This window comes from Coregonus lavaretus, assembly GCF_964263955.1.
Source record: "Coregonus lavaretus genome assembly, chromosome: 21".
NCBI lineage: Eukaryota > Metazoa > Chordata > Actinopteri > Salmoniformes > Salmonidae > Coregonus > Coregonus lavaretus.
Window position 1 is genome coordinate 8,441,104 of NC_140008.1, and position 16,135 is coordinate 8,457,238.

The 16,135-nt window shown below is 46.3% G+C and overlaps 1 protein-coding gene across 1 annotated transcript in view; it reads right to left on the reverse strand.

The window, feature by feature from the left end:
* Positions 1-16,135, reverse strand: part of LOC311148847 (DENN domain-containing protein 5B-like) — a 40,078-nt gene extending 23,943 nt beyond the window's left edge. Inside the window, exons 1-6 of the mRNA XM_084185844.1 lie at positions 15,899-16,135; positions 8,765-8,874; positions 6,445-7,156; positions 5,551-5,738; positions 696-1,196; positions 247-478 (exon numbers count right to left, since the gene is read on the reverse strand). Coding sequence (XP_084041970.1) covers positions 247-478; positions 696-1,196; positions 5,551-5,738; positions 6,445-7,156; positions 8,765-8,874; positions 15,899-16,010 — 1,855 coding nt within the window. The 5' untranslated portion in view covers positions 16,011-16,135. The remainder of the gene's footprint in view (positions 1-246; positions 479-695; positions 1,197-5,550; positions 5,739-6,444; positions 7,157-8,764; positions 8,875-15,898) is intronic.

A 16,135-nucleotide genomic window follows, 5' to 3' on the forward strand; every position in this document is an offset into this window, starting at 1 on the left:
AACAAACCCCCAAAACTGGACTGAAACAGTGATCTAAACCTTTCCAAGAAGAAGCACTCATTGTCATGTACTGTTACAAAAGCTTTTTTTAATTTGTTTATTCTGTTGCATTCCCTAATGAACACAACCAGAGATGGGTGTACGTGGGGGGGGGGGGGGGGGGGCTCGCCCCCAACACATGCAGTTAGCAATAATAATGGGAAATCTTGAATGAGTACTACTGTAGCACCCCTGAATCCAACCCACCTGACTCATGGAGTACTGTGTACTTCCTGTAGTGACGGTTGCCGGGATCGTCCTCGAACGTGTTGTAGAGGCGCTCCCTCTCCAGGCGCCCGTCAAACACGCGCTGCAGTGGCTCCCGGTCTGCCCAGCGAGATAACACCTTGCCGTCCACGAATGATGAAAACATGGCCGTCTCCAGGAACCGAGACAGGAAGTGCCGGTGTGGGGCGGGCTGTGCTGACAGGAAAGAGCCCTGGTGATGCAAATGCACAAGTACACAAAACGTTTACGCGTCACATAAAATCACTATCAAGTGAAATCACTAACAGTGGTAGAATATTGCTTCTATCCTGAATGAGAGCTTCTTGTCAATGTATGTAGCATTACTGACTGAAGGAGTAGGCTATGGATATGAGTGTCTATGGTATTCCTCCTTCAGTGAGTGATTGTTGATCGATCTTCACCATTACCTTATCAAAGTTGCTCATTCCCTCACGGTTGCCCAGCCAGGACTCCAGGTCGGGAGCGCTGTGGATCACAAACTCTTCGTACCTCCCGAACATGGAAGTGAATCGCCCCGCGAACACCTCCCTCAGCTGCACGTTCATCTTAGCCGCCTTCAGTTCCTCCTCTTCCTCCTGGAACGCCCGTCCCAGTGTCTTCCCTCCCGCCATCCCCCCTCCTCCACACCTCCTAGCCAGTGCCTGCAGTCGTTCCAGCACGGCCAACTCCTCCCCTCCCAGGTTCCCGTTGCGCCGGTCTTCCATCAGGTCCTCCAGGACTAGGCTGCTGAGGCAGGGGGGAGCGGCAGGGGCGGGCTTGGTGGTGGTGGTGCCCCCGTATGGCTGGAGGCCGAAGTGCAGCAGCACCTCGTTCAGCTCCTTGACGAGCTCCGGCTGGTCTGGGAAGAGGGGCAGGTCCTCGGGTGGATCCACGCGGTGGTTGTCAATGTCCACAAAGCACAGATTGGCCTGGGAGTGGGGGGGCGGGGCAACAGTAAACTTAAGAATCTGTATAATGACTATCATTATCAAATAAGGTACCTTTCCCGAAGTGTACACATGCACACTCCCCATCATGGACTTAGCAGTTAAGTATTGGCTGGAGGGAGTTTCCATCATCGCTAAATCCATGACAGGGAGTGCATACTTTGGGAGAAGCGTGCGGAATCGGAACGTCAGTAGGATCCATCAATAGGTCCTAATAAATAATCAGTGTTTTCTACGAGAATTCCTGGCAGTGTGGCGCAACAAGCAACTCTTCTTCATGTAGATCATTCAGACTGTACAGAGATGATTACCACTGATAGCATTAGGGCCAAGTATGCAAACATCCCTTTAAGATCAGAGAGCGATTTAACCATGCTCGTTGACATTAGACCACGATTAGCACAGACACTCTGACATATTAGCATATGAAGCATTATCAAACTATTGCTGTTATCACTTACAAAAAAGGGGGATAGGAAAAATGTGCAAAGGTTAAAAACAGCAAAGCTACAATACATCACAGGAGGTTGGTGGCACCTTAAATTGGGGAGGACGGGCTCGGGGTAATGGCTGGAGCAGAATGAGTGGAAGGGTATCAAATACATCAAACACATGGTGCGATGCCATTCCATTTGCTCCGTTCCAGACATTATTATGAGCCGTACTTCCCCTCAGCAGCCTCCACTACAATACATCTAGCCTTTTGGGGGCCCTAAGCGAGATTTGGTAGGGGCCCCCCCACCAAGTGGGCACATTTTTCTAGTGGCCCCCTCCTGACGGTGGAGAGAAATTTTACATATTAAGTTAATTTCCTGCAATTCAACACATTATGCCATAGACATTGTTGCCATTTTAAAGCAAATTTCCTTTTCTTTTTTTTTTCTCTTTTTTTTGCCATGTTAATGATATCGGAGTGAGAGTGACTTACAGAATTTAAAATGGGGGCCCCCTGGAGGTCAGGGCCCCTTGGCACGTGCCCGTTAGGAAGTCAGCCATGATTACTACAAGTTTTAGATAACTGGCTAGACTAACTACCAATCTTTTTTGGGGGGGGGCTGACATGGCTAATTGAGTGACTGTCAGTGACTGACATGGCTAATTGAGTGACTGTCAGTGACTGACAAAACAAGAGAAAAAATTGCTGATGCACAACCAAATGTGGAACTTGCTGCTTGTGTGTTCTACTATTCAAACTCTCAACAGCAAGCGCCTGGAGCCGGCCCTGAATACACATCATACATTACATTTAGCTAATTGTTATAGGCCTGTCAGAGCAAGTAACAGTGATCTTCACAGTCTTGGCTAGAACAAAAGCCTGCACACACTGGGTGCGTCTCAATTCATATCTCCCGAAGTGGGCACTTGTTCAATTCCCTTCATGGTTTTGAAAGGAAAATGACTGGTCTATGGAAACTCCCTCTGGCCCATGACAACACCAATCTGTTGCTTTTACATTTGTGATGAGTAGTGAACGTATAGACACTTTAGGAGCTAAGAGAGGTTATTGGGATGCACCCTCTGTACATCCAGGTCCAATAAAAAAAAGGTTAGTCAAGCAGTGGTACAGTTGTGGATAGTAAACAATTTTTAAGCATATAGCTCCTATGAGTTACCACCCTGAACCGGAGACACTAGAGTCCTGTGTTGCACACACATTGAGGCAATTGTTCTGTAAATACTGTGGTGCGAACTAGCCTAACTTTTTAGGGCCCACAACTGTACTGATGAAGTACAACAGTCATCTGTAAGGATGTGTGTTGTCAGATGAACTTAGTGGCCTTGTGGTTAGGGTGTTGGGGGTTCGATCCCTGTTCAAGTCATACCAAAGACAAAAAATGGGTCCGGTGTCTCTGCTTGGCACTCAGCAAGATGGATCGACGGTTAAGGCCCTGCGGCAAGCTAGTGTCATGTCCACGGGGGTGTACTTGTACATCAAGCTGCCTCAAATTACAGAAACAGGTGACTGTCTCCTGTAATATGGGCCATCCTGGCTCAGACAAGGCTTACTTAAGCAGTTGTCTACGCAGCAACACCATGACCTTCTGACAAGTACTGCCCCAGGGGAGCATGGGAGACGTAGTGTGAGTGAGCAGCTGCAGAGATGTGATTCCTCTCACTCCATCTACACCCTTTGATTTGAAGTTAGGGAGTTGAGGACACTTTTCCTACGTCTCTCCTTTAACCTCCCCCCTCCTTCCCCTCTCAAAACGCCCCCTCTATGGCCCATCTCTCTTGGCATATACATTTACATTTTAGTCAGTGAGTGCATACATTTTCATACTGGCCCCCCGTGGGAAACGAACCCACAACCCTGGCGTTGCAAGCGCCATGCTCTACCAACTGAGCTACAGGGGACTACATATACTAGTTTTACGTAGCCTGGTCCCAGATCTCGTTGTGCTGTTTAGCCAACTCTGACCATTGGAGTTGGCTAAACAGCAAAAAAAGATCAGGGACCAGGCTAAGTTTCATGCACATAACCTGATTCACAGACAACTTTTTAAATAAATGCCAAAACAGTCAGAGAAATGAATCAATCTCTGGAGAGAAGCCAAGCAGGCACTGGCCTGGCACATAGAACTACGTCAGAGACTGACACCAAATCCCATTCAACAGCGTCGACAGTGTGCTCTGCTTTAGTGTCCAAACACAGCACTGACGTTACGCCAAAAACATGGTGCTTTTTCTTAACTGGATGTGGTGAGACTGATTCACACAGACTACCGTTTGTTTACAGTACTAGTGTAAAGGCCACTCCTCAACTTGAAAAACAACAAGACAAAGTGATATTCTTCAAGAACGAGTATGATCAATGGGTATCGTTAATTTAAGTGATCAAACATGTCTGTAAATAACGTAGAATTTGCCTTTAAAAGGGTGATCTGATTAAAACGCTTCGTTGCTCCTCTTCTCATGGGAAAGGCAACATAAACCCTCTATAATAAACCCCGCCCTCGCAGTATGGTGACCCAATTCACCATGACTAAATCTGTGGACATTCCACTGTGATGCATCAGCTAAATTCCATCAAAACAAATCTATGTGCTGTTAAAAAAGCTAAATGTCTTTGGATAAGAATACAGATAAAACCCTTCAATCCTGATGGAAGGCTGGAACTACAAGGAGGGGATTGTAGAAAGATATTTTATACGACAGGACACGCTCTCGATGCGTTCTGCTATCTGCATAGTGTGCATTCCATTGCTACCTACTGTGTCACCCTTATCCTCTCAAAACACATCCAGAAATAAACTGTTCATTATTCACATTGTCTGATTTCTCTGGAAAGGCTCAGCTCTCTCCTTCTCCTGGTGCATTTATGGGCCGGCTTTACCACTTCAAATCCTAAATGGCATCCTATACCCTACATAAAGCCCTCTGGTCAAAAGTAGTGCACTATATAGGGAATAGGGTGTCATTTGGGATGCAAACCTAGCAAAACGCTTATGCAGCATGGTGTGATTTTTGGATTTGGGGAGAGAAGGGAGAAGCGGAGGAGCTCGCCGGAGGAGATGCGTGAATTTCTATATTTCGCCAGCACTAGAGAGCAGGGGGATATTAATATGCAACCATAATAGGATTAATTAGTACAGGCACTGCAAGAATGCAGCAAATGTTACAATGCTCTTTTCACTGTGTTACAATGCGTACTGGAATGTATTTTATTAGAATGGCTTACATTAGACTGTGCTCGAAAGCTTGTTGGAAGGTTTTGCAAGGTCAGTGAATGCCTGTCAAAATGTGTATCACAATGCCTACTAGAATGCTAGAGAATGTGAACTAAAATGCTTCAAATTCCATGTGGTAAAGCAAGTAGAATTGTGATTGAATAGTGGATTTAAAACTCACAAACTAGGTATGTAGATTCAGCAACCTCCCATTCTTAATAGAGAAATAGGAACTTTGGAATGAGTGAGAACATTGTTTGTCCTACTGCATCTCAAGTTAAATAGATTTATCATCACTCCCTCTTGGTCAGGTAGTTATTAAAGTCTCCCTCTTGGTCAGGTGGTTATTAAAGTCTCCCTCTTGGTCAGGTGGTTATTAAAGTCTCCCTCTTGGTCAGGTGGTTATTAAAGTCTCCCTCTTGGTCAGGTGGTTATTAAAGTCTCCCTCTTGGTCAGGTGGTTATTAAAGTCTCCCTCTTGGTCAGGTGGTTATTAAAGTCTCCCTCTTGGTCAGGTGGTTATTAAAGAAGATGTGTTCTCAATAAGTTCACTGGTTAAATAAAGCCATTTCGAGGGTCAAAATGTGTATAAAAAAGGTGTCCATTACATGGCTACAGTCCCAAACACAAATGACTAAGTACTAAGTACATGCCATTCTAATACTGTACCTCATGGGACAGATCCAGAGTGGAGCGTTGGGTGCCGTCCCTCCGCTGGATACCCATGAGGAAGGGCACGGGTGCATCCAGGAGGTGGTGCAGGGGCGCCGGTAGGATGGGCAGGTAGACATGCTGCCACTGGAACGGGAACAGCAGGGTGGTGATGCCCTCTGCCAGAGTCATCAACCGCTGGTAGTCTGGAGACAGAGAGATGGAAAGACTGAGGGAATTTGACCTTGGTATACTAACGTGTTGAATTGTTGTTAAGTTGTTGTCGTCAACCTTTGGTAGTATGGAGACAGAGACGGAGGGGGGGAGATTGAGTGACATTTTAATTGTTGCCGATTTGAGGAATTTGACCCTGGGTGGTACTCATATCATGGATACATGTGTTGAATTGTTGTGGTGAAGTTTTAGTTGTGATTAGGCTGTGGTCTGAATCTCAAAAGTATACACTCATACACTCCATGGACTAGTAGTATTAGATCGGTGCAAGCATGACTCTAGGGAGTTGCCACCATATTCCCAATCCTTACACTAGTCCAGTGTTTCCCAACTCCAGTACCCCCAACAGTACACATTTTTGTTGTAGCCCCTGACAAACTCACCTGATTAAACAAATTGAGGGCTTGATGATTAGTTGCGTTTGTCTGGGGCTACAACAACGTGTGCTGTTGTCGGTACTGGAGGACTGGAGTTGGGAAACACTGGACTAGTGTAAGGATTGGGAATATGGTGGCAACTCCCTAGAGTCATGCTTGCACCGATCTAATACATTTAAGTGCATGATGGGAATTGAACAAGTGCACACTTTTGGGTGAAGGTTAGAAAATAAATTAAAGAATCGAAACAACTTAGGTTGTTGATCTTTCAGTGAATGCTGCCTGGTCTTTTGGTCCTTACCTTGTGAGTAAAGCAGGACCTGGGTCTCCAGTAGCACGGAGGTGAGCAGTCTCACCAGGTTCTCCACCCCCAGCAGAGAGAAGGCCTCTCCCAGTGGGTAGTCCCCCAGCGGGAGCTCCTCCGGGCCGGGCTGCTGGCACATGATGGGCCCCTGGACCCCGTGGAACCGGAGCGACCGACCGGGCGGGGGCGCGGGCACCTCATACAGGATGTTGTGGATGTAGCTCTCCAGGGGTAGCGGCGGGGCGGCGTGCGACGTCACCGCCTGGTGCAGCTGGGACAGGAAGTGGCGGGCGGCGAGGAGGAAGGCGAGGGGCGTCAGGAGGCAGAGGGCCTTGGAGGCGTACAGGGTGTCCCGAGCCGGCTGGAAGGAGCCCGCCGCGCAGCCCAAACAAGCCGATAGGGGGTGCTCTGCCAGGGAAGCGGTGTCTGACTCGTCCAGGCTGCTCACCAGAGAGTCCATGCTGGATGTGGAGGGGGAGGAGGCGGAGGAAGAGGGAGATGAAGAAGAGATGGAGTGATGCTCCACGTGGTGCATCTGATGGAGGGTCTGCATCGCCGCGGTGATCTGGGCACTCGTCACCTCCTCATAGTATGTGTGCACAAAGCCGTAGGAGTGTGTGCCGTCGTCCCGAGCGACCGTGAAGGAGTGGAAGCGGGGCTCGCGGCTGTCCGCCTGACTACGGAACGACAGGCCCCGCGGCATGCAGAGCTGGGGAAAGAGAGAGAGAGATATGAGGAGGAGGGAGTTTCGAGAGAGATGGAGAAAAAGAGGTGAAGAGAGAGAGAGGACGGAGGAATATGGAGAACGAGAGATGAAGGGAGGAAAAGAGAGACATGGGATGAGGTGATATGGGGGAAAGAAACTGAGAAAGATGGAGGGAGGAGGATAATGAGGTGGTGGGAGAGATGCCGATGGAAGAGTGAGTTGGGATGTTTTAGAGGACATCAGAGGAAAAAAGAGAAAAGGTGGAGAGCGAAAGGAAAGGATGAAGGGGTACAGAAAGAATGACAAACACAGAAATTATGGACAGGGATGAGAGGGGTCAAATCATTCTGAAGAGCGTCCATTCTGACAAACAATATTGAAGACTAGCCTTATTCGCATCGCAGTGCTTGAGGCGTCACTACAGACCCGGGTTCGATCCCGGACTGTGTCGCAGCCGGCCGCGACTCCCATGAGGCGGCGCACAATTGGCCCAGCGTCGTCTGGGTTAGGGGAGAGTTTGGCCGGCTGGGATGTCCTCGTCCCATTGCGCTCTAGCGACTCCTTGTGGCGGCCGGGCGCATGCATGCTCCTTCGGTTGCCAGGTGTACGGTGTTTCCTCCGACACATTAGTGCGGCTGGCTTCCGGGTTAAGCGAGCAGTGTGTCAAGAAGCAGTGCAGCTTGGCAGGGTCGTGTTTCGGAGGACGCATGGGTCTCGACCTTCGCCTCTCCCGAGTCCGTATGGGAGTTTCAGCGATGGGACAAGACTAACTATCAATTGAATATCACGAAATTGGGGAAGAAAAGGGGTAAAAAAAATACTTTTAAAATCCAAGGGGCCTTATTTGTGGAGAGAGAGTCAGATCTGATTGTGGCTCCGTGAAAAGGTGCTCTAGCCATCTGTTACAAAGTACTTTAGTGTCTGTAGGAAGACTGCTCACAACAGGCTTTAGCTTCATGAAAAACTGTTTGTTTATTGGTTCATTTAAATTCGATGCTGTCGAGTTCCTGCCTAGTGCTTTCATTATCCAGACTTGTTTATACAATATTGTGCCATAAAACAACTATTTTTTAAATTAAAATTACATACATTTTGAAGGATACAAATGTTACAAAAATCTATACATCCTTGTTAAAAATGTTAACACTTGAAAACAGAAAACATTATCTGATTTGCATAAAAAAGAGAAACGCATTGTGGTACAGGAGAACAAAAAAAAAAAAGTGATGTCACAGCAGTGACAAACCATCAGCTTTTTGTTTATTACTTTCAATTGGTTCAATTACTCATTTACGCTGACAGATTTGCATTGTTTAACCCAAGAAAAAGCCCAGAAACATACAATAACAAACAATGGTGCACAAACAGATATAAAGTCCCCTATTCTGTGTAAAACACATGTACAACAGAATGTCCACAATAAGATGTACTGTAATTCAACATAAACACATTTTCTTGTAATGAACGCAATAAATGAAGCCGTTTTCACATGCACACACGACAACCATCTCTAGAAAGGGCTAAAACAGCCCAAATGGCATAAAAATACAGACTTAACCCTTTTCTATGTATATTAAGTTCTCTAAACATATCCTAGCTCCACTATCTTACCATGTTGACTGCATCTCTGTTGAAGGGACTCCTGTCTGTGCTCTCAGGGTAGTGGGACAGAACCTTGGACTTGAAGGACCTCTGGAGGGGGCTCTGCTCAAAGCTCTCACCTAGGAAAGAGATGAGAGATAGACAGATGTTGAAATAAGAGTGGCGAGAGAGGGCGGGTAGAGACAAAGAAAGAGTGAGTATGTCAACGTTGCAATACTGGCACAGACAAAATCAGAGGGACAAGTGACCTTCATCATCGCACTGAATTCTTAATAAGGGGACATGGCAGAGAACACGGCGGTTACCAGACAGGGTCAGGATTTAATATCAGAGAGCACAACCATTTACCCTTCATCTGACACCAGATAAAAACCCTGTGTGTGTTGAATCCCTTTATTGAGCTAGAGGTGAGATCGTAGAGTAGAGGGTTGAGACCAGAGATGGATTTTAAGGTAGACCGCCATTTTCAGACCGGGCTAGTAGAAAATGTAGAAAGGTGAGACAGAGGGGTGAGACAGAGGGGTGAGACAGAGGGGTGAGACAGAGGGGTGGTTCTACAGTGAAGAGGGGAAGCCCTGGGAGGCCCAGACTATATCACAACCACCCCAGAGGAGCTTTCACAGCAGCTACAACTCCCTCATCCCCTCACGCTGAGAATGAGTAAAGATGTTGTAGAAGCAGAAGCAATGCACAGAATGCATCCCAAATTAACGGTACATGTTGAACTTGGGGCCTGATAAAAAAAAGACCATCCTTGGTTTGGATGAAGGGAAGGATAGAATTCCTTTAAAAATTAGAGGCCGTTTGAGTGCGTCACCAGTGACATACACACACACTTCCTCTGACCTTGATGTATTACCTTGTCTGCCTGATGCATCTCCTGCCTCCCTCACTGTCCCATGTCAGCTGCCTTCTCCAGTTACATAAAGAGAGCTCTGTGTATGTGTATGTGTGTGTGTGTGTGTGTGTGTGTCTGCGTGTGTGTGTGTATGTATGTATGTGTGTGTGTGTGTGTGTGTGTGTGTGTATGTGTGTGTGTGTGTGTGTCTGCGTGTGTGTGTATGTATGTATGTATGTGTGTGTGTATGTGTGTGTGTGTATGTGTGTGTCTGCGTGTGTGTATTACTATCCTCGTGGTCCCCAAAAGTCCCAACAAGGATAGTAAAACAAGGAACATTTTACCTAGTGGGGACATTTCCCACGTCCCCACGAGGAAAAAGGCTAATTTAGGTTTACAATTAAGGGTTAGGGAAAATAGGATTTTGAATGGGAATAAGCTGTTAGGCCCCCACAAGGATAGTAAACCATATGCCGTGTGTGTAAGACACTGGTGAGTACTCACACTACCTCATTTAAAGGAACACCGTCACTCTCCTTCCCTTGAGTGCACCACTCTCCCCATTACTACTCTGTCTGGCATTTGGATGCGCGCACACACACACACACACACACACACACACACACACACACAGAGCAGGAAGAGCAACACTCGCTGCTCAAAAACACATCTTACAATCTAATGCTTGCTTTGACGCATATCCACTTATCCAGCCAGATTCCAGCATTCCACCTGCTTCTCCGATGACGCACGGAAAGCCGAGAACAGAAAGGATGCCGAAGGCAATAGACTGATCAAAACTGAGGGTTGCTTTGCTTTGAAATGATGCCGGTGGGTGGGTAGTAATGAAGCCTGGGTCCTATTCACTAGGAACAAAATGGCCTGAAATGGGGAGGGACTACCAGAACATGTCCAATAAGAATTGCGTAACATTTTGCTACGGTGTGCCCTATTGAATACGACCCAGGTGGGTGGGTTGTACACATGCAATGTTTTGAGGACAGGGCAGCCATGTTGGATATCAGTGTGATAAGGAAGAGAATCAGAGCTGGTATTAAAAACGACACCATCTTGCCGAGTGTTGTACCGTACCGATCCTCTATTTTGATTTTAAATCAAGGGACACGGCAGGCAGAGATGTGATGAGGCGTCACAGTGTGGTCTTTGTGTTTATCTACCAGGCCTTCGAGCTTCCTCAGGGCCTCGTTGTCAAGAGGAGAACGATGTCTGGTTGCCATGGTAGCCGTTTCTGCTGGCGTTACGGTTGCCATGGCCTTGAAGAAGACAGTCATCAGCTGACGCAATTAGTTACATTTACATTTGAGTCATTTAGCAGATGCTCTTATCCAGAGCGACTTACAGGAGAAATTAGGGTTAAGTGCCTTGCTTAAGGGCACATCGACAGATTTTTCACCTAGTCGGCCCGGAGATTAGAACCAGCGTCCTTTCTGTTACTGGCACAACGCTCTTACCCACTACGTTAGGTGAACATTCACACACACACACACACACTCAGCCAGCCATTGGGGATCACACAATGTACAATGCGCATGCACACACACACGAGGCAACATCAAACATCTGTGCGAAAGCTGTATTTAATCCAGACCATGCCTGGGATTGTAATTTGGGTTTCACTGCTCAGTGCTGAACCTGTTCTTCGAATGGCTTACCATGACCCATTTAAACATAAAACACTTGAAATGAATAGTGCACTGGTGAATGAATGGTACGCTGATGTTTTTTAGCTTCCGGAGTGTTGTGTCAGAGATTGAAGTGAAATATTAAGAAGTTGCTGACCACATTAAAAGAAAGATTTTTAGGGGAGAGAGAACGAGAGAAAGAGGAAGGTAGGAGGCGAGAGGGTTCAACTGACAGAAAGAGAAGTGGGATGGAGAGATGGAGGAAAAGAAAGGGGGAGGGTGGCTTGTTATGGTTCTGTGGATGAAAGATGAAAACGGTGCCTCGGTTAGGCTGTGTGACTACCATCATCATCATCATCATCCCCCAACTAGACATCTCCCCCAAAGCACTGTGAAATCAGCTCAGCCCACTCCAGAGAGACCACAAAAGATCTGCTGGCCATGGTAAAACACTACCAAAACGCATTGATCCCTTCATGAAGTAACACCAGCGAAAGCTTGATTCTCCTACGTACATGTATGCTCACACCACTTCTGTCATGAGGGATCAGTGTTTACTCAGAGGAAGGAAGGACAAAGAACAGAAGACAGAAAGAATGAAGGATAAAGTTAATTCGCATTGGAAGAAGGCCTCAGTCTCACAGTTCCACTCCAGACACTGCAACGTCACTGTCTCCCAGACACTGCGTGGAATCTCAACACCACAGGATCCCACTCCAGCATGGATGGATGGATTTCTCAAGGGGCGTTTAGTCAGAGTCACGACAGCGCTCAGCCTCAGTAAGAGGACGACACCATGTTATGCCACATATTACCATTTCATTATGAAACTGGAGTCTTTTTTCAGCAGGCACACTTACAGAAGAAAACTCTATCAAATGGGAAGGCACTACCAGACCTTGTCCAATAAAAAAAGGTTTGACTTGGTTTGTTGCGAAACGTTTTAAAAACATTTTGATACGGTGTGCCCTAATGAACATTGCTGATTGATCACAGGATGACATCTGGTTTTCATTAGTCTATAGATGTAGTGTTTGTGATGTTAAAGAAGATTCCAAACACATACAATTTCATCGGATCCTAGTAGGCTTACTCTAAAGTGTAAAAACACCCAGTTCTCTCATACAGTAGATATGCAGACAAACAGAGAGGACGGATCTGACACCTAAAGACAAAAGAGGCCTATGATGAAACAGCTGACATTTCACGGTTGATAGATATTTGAACGTATGATTAACAGTCATGCGCAGCTTTCCATCCTTCAAACGGACAGATCGAGACAGGGATGACTGGATGAGTGAGTAGAGAGATGCATTTCATCTTTGCCTAACCACATTCAATTCGTCACACCCACGGATGGACAGACGAGGGGGAGGAGAACGAGAGAGAGAGAGAGAGAGAGATGGAGGTGGGTTGAGAGATGAAAAGACAGAATGAGCAGACACCGTCTCAATTATAAGAATCTCCTACGCCGGTCTCCTGGTTGAATAAATGTATCGGGGTGGTTTGCTGAACTATCCTTTCTCAAATGATATCTAACCTTGTGAAGGCTTTAGCTCAGAGGGATAACACATTCTCAAGAATGGACGACTCGGGTTTGATCATTGATTGGTTACAGAAGCAACGAAGAGTTCACAAGATAAAAACGCAATGTATAATCGCCAGCCTTTCATATTCAATTGTATTGAGCATAGCCTAATTGGACTTCAATAGGGATTTTTACAGTCCATCCTAGTCTTCCTTCTCCAATCAAAACAAAAACAAATTAATTGCAGGCTGTGTTCATGATCACTTTAAGCATGGTTGTAATAGGCTATAAGACTCTAAACGTTCCTCCTTGACACACCTTTAATGTTTATTCTGAAAAAAGCCTTTTTGATCCAGTGATATCACACACGACATTTCAGTGTCACTGAACATCCCACTGTGGTTCCCGTCTGACACCGATGTCATTCCCTGTGACAGTCACCAGTCCGCTCGGAGCCAGGAGCTGAAACCATGGTGACCCGGCATTCCAACCGGGAACGTCATGTGAAATTTGATTAGGGCTGCAGAAACACAGAGGCATCTATTGAGAGGCCAACAAGAGCAGATTGTTTATTTGAAGACACTCTCCAATTACAAACACGAGAAAAAAAAACATATCTGGAAAAAAAAAAAACATTCACCATCGACAGATATGCAGACACACACACCCCTCAAAGAAACACATTTATCTACCAGCACGCACACAAATCCCTGAAAGGCAGAGTGCAGCCCCCGGCTGGAGCAGAGATTAGTAAGACCTGATGTTACATAAGCAGATAGGTGAAGGCCAGATCCCCCCCAGCAGGGAGCCTGCCATCACTACTGTCCAATACACACACACAAGAAAATGAGCTTCTAACTAACAGTAATACTAAGTGCTGTCCTTTCCTTTTCACTACGCAGTCTGATCAGGTGATCCTCTTGTGAATGTGAAGGGGGGTAGTGTAAGGATGGGGTTTTTCATTTTCACATCCTGACACAAACACTAGGCTAGCTAGGCTGCATGACGACAGTCAGAGGGTTAAATGTGTCCGGTTACCACCCCGCCATGTTCCCTGGGGATCTACTCTGCCTTGGATGCTCCCTCCCCTGTCCTTCTCCCCCACCTCCACAAAGAATACAGGGTGTGACTGTGTGTGTTCTGTGATTTGACAATGACAGAGAGGCAGTGGGAAGATGGTGCAGATTGTTCTATTCTGAATAGAACACATAAGCTTGCCTCTTCCTCACTGAGGACTTAGTATTGAGAATCCAATATACCAGAGCTTGCAATATAGCCTACCATTTACACACCATAGGGACTCTCTCCCAGCACCCTCCCTTTTAATCCTGCTGGTGTCAACAACCTGAGGGCTGTAAAGAGGAAACTCTATTTTATAGCCATTTCTGTACCAACAACCTCTTAACCATACAAATGTTATATTTCACACACACACTTTATCTCATATATGGAATGAGATAAAGGAGGATTCAGGAAAAGCTACACCATGAAGACGATTTGCTAAAAGCAGCGGGTGGCTGTGATTAACTAGCGATTGCCTGCTGGGTGAGAACGAACGGCGGCAATTCAACATTTAACAGAAAATGAAGATTCAACAGAAAAATGACTTCCGATATTCTGGTCAGAGCCGATAGGAAGGCCACCCACTGCTTTAGCCATTCATCTTCGCGGTGTGTCTTTTCTCTTAGAGATAATGTCATGAAAGAGCCTAGCCATATAGCTCTGGAAGAGACCACTTCCCCCCTCAGGTTTCAGGCACGACCGCGGCATCACTGTGGTTGACTGTCATGGTCGCCATGGCAATCTGACTCACTCCACCACTGCATCCAGGTGACCTGACCAGAAGAGGCTCTTGCCCATTGGTAGGCTATAACAACCACAAAGGAGTTGGCTACAGAAGAAACAGACTGGCAGCCAGGGCCGTGTTCACTGCTTAGGGCGGTGACGATAACAGTATCGCAATATTTTTCCCATGGAAAACACAAAGCAGACTAAACTCTTGGGTGGCTCTGCCCCAGCCCCAGTTAATCTCCTCCCCTGATGATTCCAGTCTTATCACAGACCACCATCCGCCTCCCTGTCCCATCCTGTGGTGGACTTGTGTGCTACTAGCCTGGGTCATGTTCATTGATTATGGTACCAAATGTTTCGAAATGTTTTTGTTTTTTTGCATTTGTCGGACAAGTTCGGATAGTACAAGTTCATCTCACTCCTTTTCAGATTGTTTTCTTCTGTTATCAGGTAGAACAGAAAACCAGTAGGCTCCGGATCTCGTAGGGCAGGTATGGGCAACTTCAGTCCTCAGGGGCCTGACTGGTGTCACACTTTAGCCCCAGCTAACACACCCGATTCCAATAATCAACTAATAATGATTTTCAGTTTTAAAATGTAATTAGTTTAAATCAGAAGTCTTTGCTAGGAATGGGGAAGTGAGTTGCCCATCCCTGTCATAGGGTAAAAGTTGAATACCCTGGCCTACATGGTTGGTATCAGCCTACCTCCTCTAATAACTACACAACCACATCCCCCAAGGAGTGATGTGGGTAGTGTTCAGCGGACTTTATAATGACAATAAAAACACAAAACATTATGTTATAATCGTGGATCTATATAGGCCAGGGATGGAAAACTCCAGTTGTCCGGGGCATGATTGGTGTCACACTTTTCCCTCAGCCCCAGTAAATACACTCGACTCCAATAATCAACTAAACATGATCTTCAATTAATACTTTTCAGCTGTTTGTTAGGAATGGAGGGGGGAGGAAGTGTGACACCACTCCGGCCACGAGGACTGGAGTTGCTCATCAGTCAAAACGGCATTTGGTTAAATATGTAGTGATTGAGAAGGCAATCTGATGATTTCATTAAGGGATTTCTATATCTGCTCGGCTGTGACCGTCACGACAATAAACACTCCCAGCTGACCTTCACAATCTCAGCTGTTTTCCTGACGTCTCACTGACACTGGATGGATAGGCACCATTGCACTTCTCACATGACTGGGCTCGCTAAAAAAAAGGCTTGGACGGTCAATTGATTGAAGACCTCTCGGTGATTTCGCTTTCGAGTTAACGTTTTTTTTTTGTTATTCTATATTATGTTCTAATAGGCTATCAATAAAAAACAATATTTACCAGCTAATTCTTCGGGTTCTAGACCAGTCTCCGTGTCCAATCCACATACCACGAAGTACTGGGCGAAGCGGCACGAAGCCGAGCCTGTGCCAGAGGTAACTCCGCTCATCATCGGTTTAGATATGATAGGCTACTCGGTCCGTCTCTATTCCACGCTCTGGATCTCCATAGTGTAACCTACGCTGGTCAAGTGAGGCCAAACTCTAGAATGTTGTGTCCGTTTTAATCAAACGAACA